The sequence below is a fragment of the Podarcis cretensis genome (genome assembly GCF_951804945.1).
Source record: "Podarcis cretensis genome assembly, chromosome: 15".
Lineage (NCBI taxonomy): Eukaryota > Metazoa > Chordata > Lepidosauria > Squamata > Lacertidae > Podarcis > Podarcis cretensis.
In genome coordinates, this window is record NC_137185.1 from 9,370,047 (window position 1) to 9,391,633 (window position 21,587).

The 21,587-nt window shown below is 49.5% G+C and overlaps 1 protein-coding gene across 3 annotated transcripts in view; it reads left to right on the forward strand.

The window, feature by feature from the left end:
• Positions 1 to 21,587, forward strand: part of RAP1GAP2 (RAP1 GTPase activating protein 2) — a 194,404-nt gene that overhangs the window by 8,664 nt on the left and 164,153 nt on the right. The window contains exon 2 of one of the 3 annotated variants that reach the window (XM_079955552.1): positions 4,140 to 4,256. In XM_079955552.1, the coding sequence (XP_079811678.1) occupies positions 4,140 to 4,256 (117 nt within the window). Of the gene's footprint in view, positions 1 to 4,139; positions 4,257 to 8,298; positions 8,579 to 21,587 lie in introns of those variants that run through there. The other 2 variants (XM_079955559.1, XM_079955553.1) reach the window with 2 other exon arrangements.

The following is a 21,587-nucleotide window of genomic DNA, read 5'->3' on the forward strand; positions in this document are numbered from 1 at the left end:
TGATTTAAAAATGGTGATTCATGCTTTGCAACATCTTTGTAAAATCCAGGGAGATTGCTCTGCCCTTTGAGAAGGAAAATAAATTCAAGAGTCTATGAAACACCAGGCTCTGTGTGAGGTTCCTTGGAAGAGCAGCTTCACATATTATGGGTTTTTTTCTGGTGTTAGTCATGCCCAGAGTATGTACACTCACCAAAAAGAATGGACATGACTAGCTTAGGGCCATTGATTTCGGTGGGTCTTCTCTGATTGAAACTTAATTGAGTATGACCCTAAGATCTCTCTGTACAGTCTCTGTGTGATGGCTATGTTCTATCTCCACTGCTGACGATAAAAACAACTCAGGCACACAAACAACCTGCTCCTTAATTACCACAGAGATTTCCTCTTGGACCACTGTCTAGAAAGGCTGAATACCACCCAAAGTGCCTTTAACATCACTGCCCCAGAAGTTGGGGCTACATGCAGTTGTTATATGCGCCAGCTGTGGCAGTGTTCTGTGCCAGCAGTACAATGTTTTCATTGGAATTTCACGAATACCGGCTGCTGCGGTTTTAATTTTTTTTGGTTCACTGACTCACCCAGACAGGGTCTGCTGTTGCTATATTCAAGTCCTATTTCCAGTTTTCCTTCTGTCCTCTTTGAATTCCTATTAAGTCACAGACACTGTCCCTTTCCCACTGCTAATAATGTTTGTTCAAATTCAATCAAAAGTTCAGTTGCATGAGATTGAACAATGTGGTCCCTGATAAATTTCATGAGCTGATGTTTATGGAACCGGTTAGGGAGTCAAGTCTCCCAATGCCACATGAAGCTGCTCTAAGGTTACCAGGCTCTTGTTCACTTAAAAATTCTTTAATATAAAATACATCTTTCTTTGCACCCCGGCACCCTATGCATATTTTAAATGACTGACATATCAAACCCAGGTAGGTTTGTGTTGGAGTTAAAGGAGAGCAGAATGACGAAAGCTGTGGTTACCATTTATGCCAAATTAAAGAAGTGGTTTTAGAGTAGGGATGTTGCATGCCTTTAAGGACGCAGGTGGCACTGTGGGTTAAAGCCTCAGCGCCTAGGGCTTGCCGATCGAAAGGTCGGCGGTTCGAATCCCTGCGGCGGGGTGCGCTCCCGCTGCTCGGTCCCAGCGCCTGCCAACCTAGCAGTTCGAAAGCACCTCCGGGTGCAAGTAGATAAATAGGGACCGCTTACCAGCGGGAAGGTAAACGGCGTTTCCGTGTGCGGCTCTGGCTCTGGCCAGAGCAGCGATGTCACGCTGGCCACGTGACCCGGAAGTGTCTCCGGACAGCGCTGGCCCCTGGCCTCTTAAGTGAGATGGGCGCACAACCCCAGAGTCTGTCAAGACTGGCCCGTACGGGCAGGGGTACCTTTACCTTTACCTTTACCTCGAGTGACTTAAAGGGTAGGGCCCCCAAAGGACCAAGTCCCACCAACTCTTCCTCCAACTCCTGGAAAGCTTCCGTCAGTCAGTGTAGACCACTGGTCTACAACTGGTGGGTTGGGACTCACTAGCGGTTCGTGGCTTGAACCAAAGTGGGTCACAAAAGGAGCGCTACCATGAGTGTAGATACATGGTAAAAGTAATGGGTCTCCAAATGCATGTTTGGACCAAAGGTGGGTCTTCCTGGGTCTGAACAGGTTGAAGATACCTGGTACAGGCTGTGATTAGCTAGGTGGCCTGATGGCCTGTCTCAGTATAAGAGAGCTTCCTATGGTCAGGCCTGTGTGGGTGACCACCTGGCAACTCCATGCACATCACTGTGGGTTCCATAGGAGAAGAAAGGCAGGATAGAGATATAAGAAGATGAAACTCCCTGGAGGACCTTTGGGGGCCAGTCACTGCCTCTCAGCCTAACCTACCACACTGTCAGGCATCAGGGAATTCGATTCCCTCTCCCCAAGGCAGGCTGCCAGGGATAGATAACACGAAAAGCTCTTACCAAAGTCTTTGTGCTGGTCCGGGGGGGGAGGAGGTTACCGTGGGGCGAGGTCCAGGACCTGAGTTGAGGGTCGGCAGACAGTCCTCCTCGGGTGAAGCGGGGTCCACAGAGGGAAGCCGGGCAAGGACAGGAACTCTGGGGGAAACAGGACTGGATGCTGGCCGAAACAGCTCATCAATGACATTGCTCCCGCAACCTGGGACCGGGCTGACTGGCCTCTATCTTCTCTGAGGCCAGGGGCAGCCCCTGCCCCCAGGAGACCCGCCTCTCCTGGCCTTAAGGCGAGCACTCCTCCTGGGAGAAACCAGTTCCCTTCGCCTCTCTGCCCCGAGCCTCTGCAGTTCAGGAGAGGCTGAAGGGTTACTGGGCCCAGGGGGAGACTCACCTGTAGGCACTGAGTCCTCAACCACCTCTGGAGCCAGAGTGGATTCACCTGGTTCCTGCTCCTGAGGATCCGGCACAGGTGCAGGCGCTTCAGAATCAAGACTCTGCCCCAGTTCAGCAGGCCCTGGAGGGGGGGACTCCTGTGAAGGCTGGGGTTAATCCGGTTCAGCCCCTGAATCGGATTCCCAGGCCATCACAGTCTTTTATTCAATATTCACAGAGAGAGGCTTAGATATGCTTCCTTTTGGAGTAATGGCATTGCTCCGAGTAAACTCCACCCCTCCCCTTCTCACTTGTCAACAGCACCCCCCCCTTACGGTGGCTGCTTAGGGCCATTTGCCTCTTAGCTTTTTGTTCTCCTCCTTTCAGTGCTCGCTGGGTTCTGGGAGAGGGGTCTGGAAAGTTTTCTAGTACAGTGGTGCCTCGCAAGACGAAATTAATTCGTTCCGCAAGTTTTTTCTTCTTGCGAGTTTTTCGTCTTGCGAAGCACGGTTTCCCATAGGAATGCATTGAAAATCAATCAATGCGTTCCTATGGAGACCGTCCGGGGACAGAGGGGAAGCACCGCGCGCCTTCCCCTCTGTCCCCAGACCTGTTTAAAGCAAGGGGCAGCGGGGAGAAGATCGCTTCTCCCCGTTGCCGCCCCTTGATTCAAAAGGGGTCCGGGGAGAGAGGGGAAGGCGCGCATGCCTTCCCCTCTGTCCCTGGAGATTGCGGGGCTGGCAACGGGGAGAAGCGATCTCTCCGTTGCCGCCCCTTGCTTCAAAAGAGGTCCGGGGACAGCGGGGAAGACGCGCTGCGCTTCCCCGCTATCCCCGGAGCTTGCGGGGCAAGCTTCGTTTTGTGAAGCAAGCCCATAGGGAGATGCGTCTTGCGAAGCGGCTAAGAAAACGAAAAACTCCTTCGTCTAGCGAGTTTTTCATCTTCCGAGGCGTTCGTCTTGCGGGGCACCACTGTAATAATGTGTGAGCCAGCTGCTCTGGCTCTGCTTCCCCCTTTTCTTCTCCCCTTATTTCCCAGCTTTGCCCCTCTGAGCCGTGACCTTCTGCAAACCGCTGTTGTAAATCTATACTGTCTTCCTCTTCTCTGTAAGGTTCAGGAGGAGGGGGAGGCGGGCTTCACCATTCCTCCTCAGTCGAGTCCCTGACACTCATAGGGTTGCAGAAGGGATTAAATGAGGAAGGGAGAACCATGGAGACCACTTTGAGCTCCTTGGAGGAATAAATGCAATAAACAAATAAATAAGCATGACAAACAAGGGGAAAGGGGCAGGGAGGGAAGAGGAAAAAAAGCACCAGTTATGAAACATTCATTCTTAAAATGACCAGCTGGTATAAGAAACTGTTCAGGGGTAAGAGGTGGGTCCATACTGTCTGACATCTTTCCACTGGATTAGTTGTTCTAGGGTGCTACCCCAATGGAAGCACAGTATTGTTCCAGAGCCTCCTTGAGTATTTTTGCCCAGCTGGAATGTGTCCTTGAACTCTGAGAATGTCTCTTGTTTGCTTTGATGGACGTGTGTGTGGAAACCGCTGACTTTTGCATGGCTGCAACATAGCCTGTTGTACAAAGGGAAGAGCCACTCCCATAGCTCCACCCACTTCCGTCTCTGGCCCCTCCCACCATTGGCACAGGGCCCCTGGAAGGTTCTCTGCGAGGGAACATGGCCCTGCGGCTGAGTAAGGATCCCTGCCCCTGCTTCATGGCCTCCTTTGCTCCACGGCACCTTGTTTCTCAGCTGCTGTTCCACCTTCTTGTCCTGACAAACGTTCCCATGCTGTGCTCCCTGCTCCTCAGGTACGTGAGGGAAGGTCGCTTCCGGATCGAGGAGAGGACCCTGACAGCATTCCAGTGGCTCTACTCTCCGCAGCAGCATCGCATCGTCAGCAGAGCAGACCTGGAAGTCCCGAGTCGGTGAGCCAAAAACCTTGCGTGGTCTTCAAAGAGTGGGCTGAGATCCCTGAAGGAGCCTGTGGGACATGTGGTTTGGGTGGGGGGCCTGTGAAGTTCCAGGCAGAGATGGGAACCTATGGATAGTGCCTTCCTTCTGGGGTTGTTGATGGTTCAGAAATACAAATGTGTCCAGTTCTGGACAGTGGTGGATGGTACCCATTGGGATTTTTACAGCAGAAGGCAGGGAGCTCAACAGTAGAATAGCCAGAGCTCATGAGAGGTGGAGTCAACTAATTCTAATCCTCCTCCATGCTGAGTTCTACAAGGGCAGCATTGAGACCAAGGAGGAGGAAGAGGAAGATGGATAGCTGTGCCACCCCAACCGTGGATTTAGGGCAGCACAACTGGTTCCCCTGCATAGGTGCCGAATTGAGAGGGCACCTTCTTGCCTCCTTCCCAAAGCCTGGTAAGCATTTGCTTTGGGAAAGAGACACGAGGGTCTGATAGGGTCCTAGAGTCCCCTTCTTTCTTTCCCAAGGCCCAGTTAGTGCTTGCACAGTTTTGGGAAGGAGAAGGAAGACTCTAGGACCCTGCCAGAGCCTTCCCAAACCCTTGTGCTGAAATGCAAAGAAATTGATTATGTCATTAGTTATGTTAGTTTCACCAGTAGTGAATAGTGAGACGAATAATGTACATTTTAGTGGAACTGCAGTGGAATGGAAACAATGCTGATTGTGATGAATACAAGGCAGGGTGGAAGCTGCTCCCTCCTTGCGTCGTGACCCACAATTCCCCTTGTATGCTCCCCCCCCCCCATTTTCAGGGGGACTGTGTATTAGCCCCCTCTTACAAACCTGCTCCTCTTTCCACCACTGAAAATCTTGGAGGGTATGCTACTGCTTAGCCTTTTCTCTCCTTGCACCATGAGTTTCGTGAGGGCAGAATCTAATTATGACTTATGCGTGCCCAGGGATGGATCACAAATCTGAGAGATAAATAGCTTTCTGCAGAATTTGTAGCTGGAAGCAATTCTAAGAGAAACAACCTTTCCAGATCTGTCCCCTCTGAAACCACTGTGTTGAATGTGTTCTATGCCTCGGAGAAGAGGCTAATGGCAAGGAAATCGATACTCCTGCACTCTCTGAGTTTGATTCTCTGACTTTGGTGGACCTCGGAAGCTTTTAGAGCCATTAAGCCCTCGTACTCTGTTTTCCAAATTCCCCCAGTAAATGTAGGCCTCTGCGCTGTAAGGGCAATTCCCTCCCCCCACCCCCTGTGGCAAATGAATGTGTCCGTGGGATCTCTTGGAGCCTGCAGATTTATCTCTGCCAACCTGAAAACTCATTTTTATAATTATTGTACCATTTGATACCGGGATTAAGACAACAAGTGGGACCTGGAATGAAAGGAAAGTCCATCCTCATGCAGAGCTATTATGGGCTGGCTGGATGCAGAGGAGTGGTGGGAGGCACTGGCTGGAGAACCCCCCAAAGGAACCCCAGGGGAAGAAGCCTGCGGATTGGTGGTGAGGCGACAGTGAGTGATCAGAGGGAGCAGAGAGGGCAGACTGGAAGGAGTCGAAGTCGGAATCTGAAGAGGGAACAGGGTTTAGTGAGCAGGAAGAACCTGAGGCAGAGAGCAGCCCAGAATCAGAGGCAGGAGAGGAGTGGGGCCAGGAGACATAGACGAGGAAGCTGCTGCAGACCCCAGTAAGTCTCCCCCTCCTGCTATGACCAGCTCCCCTCCCCTCCTTTCCCCAGAACATGCAGAGAATTGAAGAGGGTGGACCAAAGAGAGAGACAAGATGATAGAGGCTTTGGCTACAGGGGAAGGAACCAGGTGAGGATCCTTAGAGAACTGTAGGAAGGCAGGGACCTTCAGTCCTCACAACTGCCTCACTCAGGCAAGATCTACTGGGAAGAGTTGCTGTGATCACTAGATCTGCACTGTTTCTGGTTTCTTTGAATAGAGTTACCGTATTTTTCGCTCTATAAGATGCACCAGACCACAAGACACACCTAGTTTTTGGAGAAGGAAAACAAGAAAAAAAATATTCTGAATCTCAGAAGCCAGAACAGCAAGAGGGATTGCTGTGCAGTGAAAGCAGCAATCCCTCTTGCTGTTCTGGCTTCTGGGATAGCTGTGCAGCCTGCATTCGCTCCATAAGATGCACACACATTTCCCCTTACTTTTTAGGAGGGAAAAAGTGAGTCTTATAGAGCAAAAAATACGGTAAGTTCACTGACACCCGGTGTTAAGCTGGACTAGAAGGACATTTGGCCTGATCCAGCAGGTCTTCTTAATCAACACTAGAATAACCATTCCTTCCAACAAGGCAACTTTACTGGAGCAAAAATACATGCGTTACTTTGCCCACAAGTTACACCTCTTTTTGCGAAAGTGTGTGAGCCATCTCCTGGGGGCATGGCGCTGAAACAGGAAACTGCAAATAATTCATTTGGGGAAGACATGCACTTTGAGAGATGGAGGAAAGGGGTGGGGAGGGAGATAGCGTGATTGTTGGAAGAGTGCCTGGCAGTGTGGAATAAGACCGTGGAGAGCCGCAGCTGGTTGCAGTAGGTAGCAGTAGTGTCCGACACTGTATAGGGCAGACACAAATGTTCAGCAATGGCTGGTGCCCATTGGGACTAGTAGGGCAGAAAGCGGGGAGCCCAACAGTAGGGGGAGCCAGAGTGCATGACAGGCAGAGTCAGAGCCAGAGCCAATGACTAGAGGAGCCAACTATTTCTAGTGTTGTCCCCATCCGCCTCCTTGCTGAGTTCTGCAAGGGTATCACTGAAACTGAAGGGGAGGAAGCTGAGACGCTGTGCCCTGCCCCATGTCTTTTAAATAAGAAGGTGGTCAAGGTGCAGCTGGCTGTGGGAAGGCTGGCAGGGTAGTGCCAGTGCATATTTTCATAATTTATTATTTGTACCCCGCCCATCTGGCTGGGTTTCCCTAGCCACTCTGGGTGGCTTCCAACAAAGATTTAAAATACATTAAAATGTCACACATTAAAAACTTCCCTGAACAGGGCTGCCTGCAGATAGTTGTTTATCTCTTTGACATCTGGTGGGAGGGCGTTCCACAGGGCGGGTGCCACTACCGAGAAGGCCCTCTGCCTGGTTCCCTGTAACTTGGCTTCTTGCAGTGAGGGGACCACCAGAAGGCACTCGGCGCTGGACCTCAGGGTCCGGGCTGGATGATGTGGGTGGAGACGCTCCTTCGGGTCTACTGGGCCGAGGCCATTTAGGGCTTTAAAGGTCAACACCAACACTTTGAATTCATGATAATAACTGAGAAGAGTCACTGCTATCAGATTGGGATGAACAGGGCTAGATGCACCAATCGTGTTTGTCTCTTTCTCTCTCTCTCTCTGTGTAGAGCAAGCGAGAGAGCATGTTCTGCGATAGGGCACATGTTTTCCAGGCAGATAGTTCCCCGATTCAACCTGTGACAATTCCAGTTGAGAAGGAAATAGCAGATGATGAGAGAGGCTTTCGCTTGCGACCCCAGAGAGCTGTTGCCAGCCAGAGTTGACAATTGCTGAGCTCGATGGACAAATGAATGACATGATCTGATCAGCTAGAACGCTGCGCAGTGTAGCAGACAAGGGTCTGATTCCCCACTCAAACTGGGATGCTTAGCTAATTGATCGCGGGCCACTTCTTAAACTATCCCACCTCATGGATTTGTTGCGGAGATAGAATGCTGGGTGGAGGGAACCATGCAAGCTAACTTGTGCTGCTTGGATTATAAAGGCAGGATATAAATACAGTATTTCTTAAAAATAAATAAACGAACAAGCATAGGCAGTTATGAGGTTGGCTTCACAGCTGGCTGGGGGTTTGAACCAAAGACTCCTTGGTGGACATCTAACAAGAGTGGCAGCATCACTGCACTGGCCGAAGTGCAGAATGGAAGATGGGTTCCTCCCAAATCCCTGTGGGGTCTCCCCCTCTGTTTTTCTTTGTTTCTCCCCCATGTATAGTAGCCTGAATGCTGCCGAACCAATTCTTTTGTGTTTCTTGCAAGAAGCGTGGAAGGTTTGCGAGATGCGCGGTGGCTCATGAAAACACCGAACGCCCCCTTGTGGCTGGGAATGCTGCTGGTTTCTTGCCAAGAGACCGTAGAGCATTAAAACAGCAGGTTAGCAAATGCAGACACATCATCTACTCCAAATCAACAATGCCATAGAAGCTTCTCCTTTGCGAGGGAACACTGAACGGCTGGCTCCATAACTGCATGCCCTCCTTCCTTGTCTTTGAAATAAATAAACCTTGCCTTGATGTTGACTGTGAGCATCAGCGTTGCATAAAGTGAAGCAGCAAGGCAATTTTAAGGTAAGGATCCGATTCTTGTCTCGGCTGAGCCATAATCTGAACGTAAAACAATGCTCATATAACATGTGCCAGAGCATGATGCGTCGAGAGAATTTGCACTCCGGAACGGCAGAGATGCTCTTATGCACAAAGTCTGTCTGTTTGTGCTTCTGTATATTTTGCATCAATGGGGACCGGGTGCCTTTCAAGCTTCTCAAGCAATAACCATTTCAACATGTTTGCTTTTTCTACTATTACTACCGCAGAACCGTAGAGGCATGTGTAGCCTTAGGAAAGGAAAGGAGCTTTACAGGAGGTTGTGTTGTCTGCTGATGCTACAGGATTGGGGGTACGGAAAATCGTTTTGAGGAGGCTGAACAAGCCTCGGGCGTCTGTGGGGCAATTGCGAGGGTCCGAGGAGGTGGCAGCAACTTGGGACAAGGGTTCCTGTTTGAATATGTCGAAGACGAAAGGGGGCACCCTCCAGATTGTCTAGGCATGCAAGCCTTAATTTGCTAACTTGTCGGAAGGAGAAAATGCAGGATCAATATTGTGCCAAGAGAGGGAGATCCCCTTCCCATATCTTTCACGAAAGCCCTGCTTTGCTCCTGCAACTATGGATGTCTTGCTTGCTGGGGGGGGGGTGCATTCATCTATAGGTCACACCGTGTTGTGCAAGTGAGGCTCCCTGTTTATAAACTAGACCAATGCAGCAGCAAGAGAACGATTTGGCAGAATGTTTTTGACCTCCACTGTTAAATGACCAGAGTGAGATTACTGCTAGCAAGAGTGGCAATCATCTTCCCCCCTTTTTTTACCCTTTCCCAATAACTGCATTGCAAAAGGTTGAAATTGTTTAGCCCCATATGGAAGCTGAAAGAGCAACACAAGGGTGCAACAGGATATATGGTTTGTAAAGTGGTCTGGTCTGTGTTGAGGGGCAGAAAACTGCAAATATTGTCATCGACCCTCCAAGAACCACAAGGGCTAGGTGCCTGGGCACTTTCTATACAGAGGCTTCCTGGCATGCAGATGGTTAAAAACGGTTGTCTACAGCAACCTGCTGTGTGGTGCTCACTGGGACTGGTGGGGTGGAAGTCAGGAAGACCAGCAGAAAGTGGAGCCAGAACCAGCGAGAGGCAGAACTAACTCCTTCTAATTTTGTCCTCCTCCTCCTCCTCCTTGCTGAGATCTGCAAGGGCAATGCTGATACTAAGAAGCTGACATCCAGAGCCACCTCCTGGTCTGGTGGCAAGTAAGAAGGGAGATGGGCTTGAGGAATTGAGATGGAGGTCGGTGGGGCAGTGACCCACCTGATGATCCAGCCTCCACTGCTGCTGGGTATGATATGAAGTCTTCATTTGGACTGACCTGTTGTGGAGGGATGTCTGCTTTCACTGCACCACTCTGTAACCCACATCTAGGTGGGGTGGCGGTGGACCTGGGAAGCTGTCCTATGCCAGGTCAGAGAGCTCAGTTGGTAGAGCATGAGCGTCATGGGTTCAAGCCCCATGTTGGGCAAAAGATTCCTGCATTGCAGGGGTTGGACTAGATGGCTCTTCCAATTTTATGATTCTACGATTATGTTTTTTTCATCTAGCTCAGAATACTCCAGGGTCTTGGGGAGACACACACACACACACACACACACACACACGTGCACGTACACACAAGGCTTTCCCATCACTCGCTGTCTTTAAACTGAACGTGCTAGGGAATGAACCTGGGACCCGTCTTCACACCGTCTCACTCTGTAAAACTAGTGAAGAGATTCAGTCCAGTAGTTCCATTAAGATTAGTGGCAGCTGGCGCCCATTGAGACTGGGGGGACGGGAGCCAAACAGGGCCAATTCCAGTTTCTCCCCCATCGTCCTCCTGGATGAGCTCTACAAGGGCAGCGTTGAGCCTATGGAAGCTGGGCTGGTTGTAAGTAAGAAGGCAGGCAGCTGTCATCTGGCTGAGGGCAGAGTGAGGTTGGTGGGGCAGTGCCTCATTCACCCTCATGGCCCAGCCTTCACTGGGGCTTCTGCACATGATCCTGCACCCTCCCTCTCTTTCCCTCCATGTGGCATTAACTGCATGGCAAATGACGCTCCTGGCCAGGGCTACTGTCTGCTTGACTTCTGGTTTCTGTGAACCAAGAATGCAGAACCTGGAGCCCTCCCAAGGTGCCTGACCTCTTATTCCCCTTAGGCTTAGCTAGCTTGGCCAACGACCATGAATGATGGGAGATGGACTCCAAGAAGGCCACAGGTTTCCCCATACTTTGCTTCCTCCCCCTCTTCTCTATGGAAAGATTATGGGTTCAACTCGGTGCCGGTCCATCCATTAGACAAAATGAAGCAATGGCCTCAGATGACAGGAGATGGAGGTGATGGACAAGCACTCCCGTGGGCCCTGCTTTCTTGTTTCGCCTGAGCACCACGACTCTTCTTTCCCACCTTATTTTTCTGGGATGCTGTCCAGCGGAGGTGGTCAGCAGCTACCCGGCCGCTCCTGTGAGCTGTGGCTGCTGTCCGCAGTGCAGGATGCATGGGTTGCTGTGGCAGCAAGGGCTGTGGCTGGCTGCTGTTGGAGGCATCTCTAAAGGCTGTGGGGGCGGCTGCTCGTATCAACACTGCCATGGCAGTCAGGGCAGCAGGAAAGGGTGGGCTTTTTCTTTCCCTGCTCACTACCTTGCAAAGATGAGGGGAGAGGAGCAATGGCTTGCCCTGGGGAGGGGAGAGGTTCGATGGCTTCCTTTGGGAGCATCTTGCACCAGCTCAAGGTGGTGGACCTGGTTCCGCTCTCCCCATTTTACCTGCAAGGTAGATCAGGCTGAGAGTCAACGACAGGTCCAAGTTTACCCAGTGAGCTTCATGGCCGAATGATGACTCGAACCCAGATCACAATCCAACACTTTAACTGTTATACCTTTGCCACCAACAGTTTTGAGCCCAATGGGCTTCAAAGGTGCTTGATGAACCACCCCCTCATCGCCCCATTTCTCTGCTCTTTCTTTTTCTTTAAAATCTTATTTACTGGCACTCACCCACCTGAGACACTGCTAGAGGGAATGAGCCCACCCCCAAACCCCTGTACAGAAGACCTGCTGCTCAGCGATAGAGCATTTCTTCAATCTTCATTATCTCTTGGTTGGACTCTCCCCTGCCTGAAACCCTGGAGAGCTGCTGCCAGTCAGTGCAGACAATACTATACTGGGTGGGCTAATGGTCTGACTCATCCTAAGGCAGATTCTTTTTTTAAAAAAATCTGATTATTTACTGGAAGTTTTCAACATAGAATACAATAAAAAACAAACTAAATAAAAATAGAGAAGGGGGGGGGACCAAGAAAGAAAGAATGAAAACAATGAGAGGAAATAGGAGGGTAAAGAAAGAGAGAGAGAAAAGATAACATACAAAGCCCTCTTTCAAGGACAGATCTTAACCCTTATTTCTCACAAAAGGGAGTGGAGCTTCCCAGTTCTCAGCTGGGAGCTTCCATTTCTTCTTCCAGCCTCCTACCTGGGAGTTCTTCCCTTCCCTGCTTCCCACACAGGGTTCTTCTTTGGTCACCCATCACCTTCTTGTGAGTATCCTCCTCAACCCAACATAGGTAAAGGTAAAGGGACCCCTGACCATTAAGTCCAGTCATGGCCGTCTCTGGGGTTGTGGCACTCATCTCGCTTTACTGGCCGAGGGAGCCGGCGTACAGCTGGCCAGCATGACTAAGCCGCTTCTGGCAAACCAGAGCAGCGCACGGAAACGCCGTTTACCTTCCCACCGGAGTGGTACCTATTTATCTACTTGCACTTTGACGTGCTTTCGAACTGCTAGGTGGGCAGGAGCAGGGACCGAGCAACAGGAGCTCACCCCCTCGCGGGGATTTGAACCGCCGACCTTCTGATCGGCAAGTCCTAGGCTCTGTGGTTTAAACCACAGCGCCACCTGCATCCCGCAACCCAACATAGAGGACATCAAAAAACTAAATGCAACTTAAATAACCTCCCCCCCACAAACAGCAACAAAACAAACATGCTATAGCTTAGGGCCCCACTCTCTTACCCTTCCCCCCAAATTTAAAGGATATAAGACCTGGATGTACATTTCCAAAATATAAGATAAAAAGCAAATAAAATCAAACCTACATACAGCAACAATGTTTTGTGTTGGGTAGGCTCCTATTTGTTATGTGCAAATGGCTTTAGATACCTATTAGGACCATAAATTACCATATAGCATATATTCAACACAAAAAACAGTGACAATTTGTTGTTGATAAAGGACAGCTAGACATATAAAGGGCCCCATTACCTTCAGTAGCTTAGGGCAGGCATACACAAACTTGGCCCTTCAGATGTTTTGGGACTACAACTCCCATCACCCCTAGCTAACAGGACCAGTGGTCAGGGTTGATGGGAATTGTAGTCCCAAAACATCTGGAGGGCCGAGTTTGCCTATGCCTGGCTTAGGGCCTCATCAAACCTAAATCCGTCCCTGGCCGGCCCTGATGTGTGGCATGTGTGGTACGTGCTTTTCTTTATTTTGCATGTTAGAACTTGATGAAGGCAGGATGCTTGAGGAATTTAATTCATGCCACACAATCAGGGAGAACTGGCCCAATCCACATTTCCCACCTTATTGTGTAGGTCAGAAAGGACATGCTCCTTGATACACAAAAACACCCCAAGGTGTGGGTGGAGCAGGTCTGGTGGGGTGTGACCTGGACCAGATAGAGAAGCCTAGGTAAAGGTAAAGGGACCCCTGACCATTAGGTCCAGTCATGGCCGACTCTGGGGTTGCGGCGCTCATCTTGCTTTATTAGCCGAGGGAGCCGGCGTACAGCTTCCGGGTCATGTGGCTAGCATGACTAAGCTGCTTCTGGCGAACCAGAGCAGCGGACGGAAACACTGTTTACCTTCCCGCCGGAGCAGTACCTATTTAACTACTTGCACTTTGATGTGCTTTCGAACTGCTAGGTTGGCAGGAGCAGGGACCAAGCAACGGGAGCTCACCCCGTTGTGGGGATTCGAACTGCCGACCTTCTGATCAGCAAGCCCTAGGCTCTGTGGTTTAACCTACAGCGCCACCCGCGTCCCATAGAGAAGCCTAGTCAGCTGCATTAGGCCCATGGGTGGAGGGTCCCTACCTCTGTTCTACACTGACTGGCAACAGCGCTCCAGAGTTTCAGGCAGGAAGTCTTTCTCAGCCACACCTAGGGATGCTAGTGGGGATTGAAGCTGCAACCCTACAAAAGAGTAAATGGGCAATGTGCTGCACTGGGTAACCAAGCCCCTTCCCAGAAGGGTTTCTCCACTGGCACGCAGCAGCCATTTCTGATAATGGTATTTTTGAATTATTGCGACCTCTCTATTGAGCAACATTGATTCTTAATTGCATTGCTTGTTTTTGCTTTCTCGATGCACCACTGTGTTGATTATATTGGCGGAAATGTGCTTGTGTGTGTTTTTAATGCCTTGTTATTGTTGTGAGTGGCTTGGAAGTAGGCTTCGGGGAGAAATTCACTTCCATCTGCATTTAAAGGGAAACTTGTCCGAATCGACAATGTTGTAAACTGAAACATCCCCATTCTTTGAAATTGACAACTCTGTGAATTCTGCAACGTGGTTCTCCAGACAACTAATGTGTTCAATGATGCGTAGACTCAAGGCTTTTTCCCCCAGCCAGAACTCGCCAGAACCCAGTTCCGGCTCCTCTCAGGTGGGCATTGCCATTATAAGAGAACAAGGGAGGCATTCATGGTGAGTTCTGGGACCTCTTTTTCTTGAAAAAAATGTTGTTGTTTAGTCGTTTAGTCATGTCCGACTCTTCGTGACCCCATGGACCAGAGCACGCCAGGCACTCCTGTCTTCCACTGCCTCCCACAGTTTGGTCAAACTCATGTTGGTAGCTTCGAGAACACTGTCCATCCATCTCGTCCTCTGCCATCCCCTTCTCCTTGTGCTCTCCGTCTTTCCCAACATCAGGGTCTTTTCCAGGGACTCTTCTCTTCTCATGAGGTGGCCAAAGTATTGGAGCCTCAGCTTCACGATCTGTCCTTCCAGTGAGCACTCAGGGCTGATTTCCTTAAGAATGGATGCGTTTGATCTTCTTGCAGTCCATGGGACTCTCAAGAGTCTTCTCCAGCACCATAATTCAAAAGCATCAATTCTTCGGCGATCAGCCTTCTTGATGGTCCAGCTCTCACTTCCATACATCACTATCTCGAAAAATAGCACTGCATATACTAGGGTAAAGTGTGCCCAGGAATGCGAACGTTAGTGCAAAGAATGTATGGAAATGCATTACTTTATGCCTTGGATAAATGTGGACATTAGGCAAAATTGCATATAAAAATGTGCATAGCAGAAGGAATTCACATGAGAATGCTGATGAATTTTCACAAGGACTTCTTTTTTAAAAAGCAGAATTCACAAAGTGACATAGAAATGTGGAGAACTGAATTTAAAGATGGGAAAATGAGAAACGGAGAGAAACTGGAATGGATATATTTACTGGTAAGAACATAAGACGAGCCAGCCGGATCATGCCAATGGCCCATCCGGTCCATCACCCTGCTCTCACAGGGGTCAACAAGATCCCTTCATGGGAAGTAGGATCTGAGCACAAAAGCCCTCTGCACTCCTTGGTTTTCCAGCAACTGGCATTCAGAAGCACGATTGCCTCCATCTGTGGAAGTAGAGTGTAGACATTATGGCTTCTAGCCACTGATAACCTCATCCCCTGTGAGTCTGTCCAATTCTATTTGAGAGCCAGTGCGGTGTAGTGGTTAAGAGCGGTAGGCTCATAATCTGGTGAACTGGGTTCGATTCCCCGCTCTTCCACATGCAGCTGCTGGGTGACCTTGGGCTAGTCACACTTCTTTGAAGTCTCTCAGCCCCACTCACCTCACAGAGTGTTTGTTGTGGGGGAGGAAGGGAAAAGGAGAACGTTAGCCGCTTTGAGATTCCTTAAAGGGAGTGAAAGGCGGGATATCAAATCCAAACTCTTCTTCTATTTAGTTTAACTGTGCGCTGCATGAAGAATTTCTTTCCTTGTGCTGAATCTTCAGCTTCATTGGGTGCCCTTCAGTTCCAGCATTATGAGAAAGGAAGAAAAACTTTCTTCGATTCACTTTCTCCTTGTCATGCATCATTTTACCACGCTACGTCTTTTCTCTAAACTAAAAATTTCCAAATACTGCATTTCTTCCTCATAAGGGAGCCGCTCCATCCCCTTGATCATGGGTAGGCAAACTAAGGCCCGGAGGCTGGATCTGGCCCAATCGCCTTCTAAATTCGGCCCGCGGACGGTCTGGGAATCAATGTGTTTTTACAAGAGTAGAATGTGTCCTTTTATTTAAAATGCACCTCTGGGTTATTTGTGCAGCATAGGAATTCGTTCATCCCCCCCCCCCCCAATATAGTCTGGCCCCCACAAGGTCTGAGGGACAGTGGACCGGCCCCTGCTGAAAAAGTATGCTGACCCCTGCCCTTTTGGCTGCCCCTTTCTGAACCTTTCCCAAGTCTGCAATATCCTTTTTTAAGTGAGGTGACCAGAACTCTACACAATACTCCCAGCAACAGTAGATTGGTATAATGGCGTTGTGACACTGACGGTTTTGCTTTCAATTCCCTCTGTGGAACTCAGTGCTGCTGTTGGAAAAGGGTACTCCAAACTACGTAACCATGGTGACTGGAGGTTGGAACGAGTCGTATTCAGAACATCCATACAATAATGTCTGTGGGAGCTGTTAATGTTCTGCATTGTGTTTTCCTTTGAGCAGGTGTTTGATCCTGACTCCTGGGGAATATTTTCCCATAGTATAACAGTTTTGCAGGTCTCTCTCGCTCTGCCCCCCACCCCCACTCAAAACTATTCTTGTTAACTGTTCTTAGATATCTTACCACAATGAGATTTCAAAATGCTTGGGTGAGGGACGGTTGAATCGACCAGTTTTGGGTTTCTCATTCTTTTCCATCTCAAGTTCAGTTCTTCATGTTTCCATATTGGTGGAATAATAATAGTAATAATAATAATAATAATAATAATAATAATAATAATAATAATAATAATTTATTTGTACCCCGCCCATCTGGCTGGGTTTCCCCAGCCACTCTGGGCGGCTTCCAACAAAGACCAAAAATACACTAAAATGTCACACATTAAAAACTTCCCTGAAGAGGGGTTGATGGCTAAAATACTCTTGGAATTGTGACACTGCGAGGGGAATAGAGGCTCTCTTGATGCCTCTCAGCACCCCTAACAAACTACAGCTCCCAGAAGTCTTTGGGAGAATCCATCGCTGTTTGAAGTGGTATCCTAGTTCCTTAAATGCACGCTGCAGATGTGGCTGAGGGCTGCTTCCCTAAACTGGGAGAGGGCAACCTCAGGTTGGTATGGGGCCAATCTGCCTCTTTCCCCACAGCCCACTGGATGGGGAAAGTTAGGATGAGCCAAGTGAGTGGAAGGAAGAGAGAAAGGAATGCCCCCCATCTTATAGGAGCCCCATCAACCAACATCATATGGTCCCTGATAGATTTGCTTTGATGGAATAAAGGTAAAGGGACCCCTGACCATCAGGTCCAGTCATGACCGACTCTGGGGTTGCGCCGCTCATCTTGCTTTATTGGCCGAGGGAGCCGGCGTACAGCTTCTGGGTCATGTGGCCAGCATGACTAAGCCGCTTCTGGCGAACCAGAACAGCTACAACCCCTGAAAAATACGTGTTTATGCCCACCTGTCTCCCCTAAATGTTAGGCTCTAATATATTAGAATCGGTGTTTTTTCATGGTTTCTGGACAGCGACCCATTTGTTCATCCTTTATATACCCAAATTACATTTCTCAACACCCTTGCTGCTGCATCCCTCGCTTGCCTGATCCAGTCCCAAACAGATGGATGAGCGTTTTTGGAGCTGCTTCTCTTCCCTGTTGGCAGCCAACAGAATTTATATTGGTTTGTTTTTGTAGGGATTTTATATAGTGGTAGAGGAAAAAATAAACCACAACCCCAGAGATACCTCTCCCATGTTGTGTGCGGGTGCGTGCGTGTGCAAGCGTGCCAATTTGTGTGTTTCGAAAGGGGTGTGACTGCCAGAGTTTCCAGTCCTCCAGGACAAATCCATATCTGGAAACGCTACACAGAAGTGAGCCTCTCGCTGCTTTTAATGATTCTGGAGTAAATCCAGGGCAACACTGGTCTTGTCTGTGTGCTGCTCAAAACAAACAAACCAACCATCCTATTTGGATATACAGATGGCTTTGATCTCAAGGTCACCTGGCTTCTAAAAATGGTTCCTTTCTTTGCTTCCTCACTGGGACTTAGCCCAAGTCTGCAAGATTTTGTTTGTGGGACTAAGAGATGCAGTCAGGGCCACCTTGCAAACAGGCTCTTCAGTTGCGTAACGTGGCCATTGTTTCTTTCCCCCCTTAAAATATAGGCCGGCCCTTGAGTTATGATTAATGGCCTTGATATCCAGCGACCGCTCCAGTGCTCCCTGGAATTTCTCTCACAAGTGGAGTGGGTGGGAGCTCAACTTTGGGACTCCTCCGGAGCAGGAGTGATGATGTCATTGACTGGAACACCAGGGGAATTGATGGGCTGTTCTTGCTCTGGACAGTGAGTGAAGCAAGAATGAGGCTTTTGAGTTGCACTATTATTTTGCAACAGCTTAGCACAGCTAAGTTAGAGACCGAAGGAAACAGCCAAACAGAGGCTGGGTACGACTTCCCTTTTCTTCCATGGGCTTCTTATTTCAGGCTAGCAGTTTAAATAGCAACGCTTGTTTGCAAGTTTGGCTTTGCAACATAAAGCCTTTCAGCAGGCTGCAGATCTATTATTAAAGGTCCTTGTGCTTTACAAGTTAAACCACCGCATCACTGGTTTTGGACAGAGATGGATGAGTTTGTCTCCACTTGGCTCAGATTGAAAACCCTTGGAAAGCTTGGTTTATTTTCCAAATCACAGCACTGGACTAGGAGGAAAGCCTCCTAACTCAGTAGTGTGATGGGAAGGGGTGTTGGGATTCAGAACTTACTGGGTTAATTTTGTTCTGAGTTGTGCCTCCCATTCTGACGTGTGGAAGGAGGGAGGAGCTCTACTTGTTGTTCTCTCTTGGTCTCTGAGAGAGACGGACGCCATGAATGCTAGCAGTCCAGGAGAATCTGAGAAATGCTGAGCTGTAAATATTTGCTGCAATAAAGAACTGATGAATTTGGACACACAGGTGCTTGGTGTGTTTGTCTGGATCTGAAGCAGGCTGCAACAGTTTTTGTTCCGCTGTGTTTTTACTCTGCAAGGCGAAACCGGAGAGAAGCAGGTCTGCGCAGCTTGAGAGCTGGGAAGTGTGCCGGACCACAATAACTGAGGCTAATTGAGCCATAAAGTAATTAGCCAATAAAGACCTTTCGTCACAGGTTATGGAGGACCTAATTACCGCTAATAAAACTGTTGCTGAGAGTCTGCCGGTGAGCTTTGAAGTCAGCTTGAACGGCTGGAAGACGCTACCGAAGCGGAGCGGAGGTCTGCGTTCTGTGTTTTGCCTGCTGCCGAGAGGCAAGAGTTGCTGAGAGCTGAGAGCTGGGAAAGCAGCTGAAGAATCGGGTGCCGGAGAGCTGACTGGTGAAACGTGAGTACAGCAGCTGGGGCCCCGGGAAAGAGGAGAGAATGGCAGACAGCCAGGTCCTTGAGGACGTTCCGCTTGAAAAGCTCACTTTAAGAAGTTGGGCAACCTGGTCCAGAAGAGTAAGGGGTTGGTTTCTGGTTGCTGGGCTTTGGGATGTAAGCCAGAAAGAGCCACTTCCCCTGAATCCAGGTCCTGAAGGGACAGACATTGCAGGCGTTGAGGCTGCGTTGCCTGAAGATGGCCAGCAGAGAATGCAAAGAGAGCTTGCTATGCTAAAAGCATGCGTACATGCATCACTTTTGCCCAGTTTGGAGGGCGTAAAGTCAGCAAGGGCTGCCTGGGAGGTGCTGAGAAGTTTGTGTGAAACTTCAGCAGGAGGCCAGGGCCCTGGAGAAGTCATGGAGAGCCTGGAGATGGCTGTAGCCCCAGTCCCTGAGGTGCAAGTCGGGGGGGCTGAGAATTCCAAAGGCAAGTTTCAAAAGTTTTCCACTGTGAGTGCTGAAGTGAAACGCAGTTTAAGCGAGGGCAGGGCTGGCACAGAGGGCTCTTCCGGGAGAAGGGGGGCCAGGCCAGCTGAAAGGAGCCCTGGGCAGTATTTTTCCACTGGGGATAGTCGTCAGCCAAAGACTGGAAGGCTGCGGAGAGGAGCTAGACGCTTCAAGGTCGGCCACCTGGACAAAGTGAAGATAAGGCCTAAAGAGTCGCGTGGGAACGCAGAGGCCAGGCCGGTCTCCAAGGCAACGGAGGAGGCTACTTCTACGGAAGCTGCCAAGGTCCTGAGCAAGGGGGAGTTGGTTGCCAAGACAACCAGAGAGAACTGCTGCAGAAGCCCAAAGAGAGGGGGCAGCGAGACATTTGTTGCCAGTATGGCGTTGTTTGAGGACAGCTCTGAGAGAGGCACTGACTTTCGCTTTCTAATCGACTCAGCAGCTAACTGCAACCTGATTCCAGAGACCCCTGCAGTCGAGATGTGGAATTGCAAGGCAATTCCGGCTGGGAAAACTGTTCAGTTTGCAAATGGGACAAAGAAAAATGTAACTAATGTTGCAAATATCTTTTTTTCTGTTTTGCAGGAGCAGATGGAAGTTTGCATTGTGCCAGGAGTGCAACACTGTATTTTATCTGTGCCTTATTTGTTGAAAAAGGGGTTTAAGGTTTGCTTTGAACACGATTTTTGTATAATCTCCAAAGGAGGGAAGCAACTGGTTAGAGTTGCAAAGGGGCAGAATGATCTCTTCATTTTTAAAACGTCTCTGGAGGGTGAGGGGAAGGTTGAGAAAGCACAAGCCCTGCGTGCTACAGTTCCCACTCATGTTTCATGTTCTTGTGCGTGGCATAAGAAGACAGCACATGCTTGTCTTGAAGAACTACAGGTGCTACCCGAGGTTAGCGAAGGCTGTAGAATTGCGGAATGTGCAAGAGTCCTAGATTGTCAGGCTTGCAGACAGGCAAAGATAAGAGGGTGCAGTTACCCCAGGGTGGAGAGGGTAACCACAAAACCTTTTGATCTTGTGCACATAGATCTGTTGGGTCCCATGAAGGAACCAAGTCTGGGAGGGGCCAGGTTTCTGCTGACGCTGCAGGATGATTTTTCGCAGAACACCTGGACACATGGTCTCAAATCCAAGGAAGATGCAGCACAGCTGATTAGACGTTGGATTGAGGAGGTGGAACTAAGGTTCTCCACGAAGGTGCAGGAAATTGCTAGTGACAGAGGTTCACAGTTTACTGGGTCTGCTTTGCAGAAGTTCTTTCACAAGAAAGGGATAAGTCACACAGTGACTTCTCCTCAACAGAGGGGGGTGGCAGAGCTCAGAAGTGAGGCTCTGGTTAAGGCTGCACAGGTGATGCTGTCAGATTCTGGGTTATCTCCGAGGTTTTGGATGGAGGCAGTTAAATATGTGAGCTTCACCTGGAATCGGTCCTACAATTCAGTGGTAGGAGACACTCCGTTTTTCATGCTTCACGGGAGGAAGCCTCAGGTTCACTTCCTCCGTGCGTTCGGATCAACGGCCTCGGTGCCGGTGCCTGAAGCTTTGCGAGGGCCAGGTGAACCCAAGTTCCAGAAAATGATCTTCTGTGGGTATGAGCCAACGGCTCGTGCATGGAGGTTTGCGTACCCGTCAGGTGATCAGAGTAAGCTGCTGATCAGTAAACACGCTGAGTTCTGTAAGCAGGAGGAAAGGTCAAAGACCCCTGCCAGACGCGATATTCTTTCAGAATGTCTTTCTGATTCAGAGCAGGAAGGTTCTGATGAGGAGGAAGGAGAGCCAGGGGCTGAGTCTGCTGATGACGATCAGCTCACTGACCAAAGTCAGGAGCAGGATGGGGCATCTCCGCAAGTTGTAAAAAGAGAGCCCAAGAGTGAGCCTAGTTCTCCTGTGAGGGTAATGCCAAGGATTCGAAGACGTGTTAAGTCAGA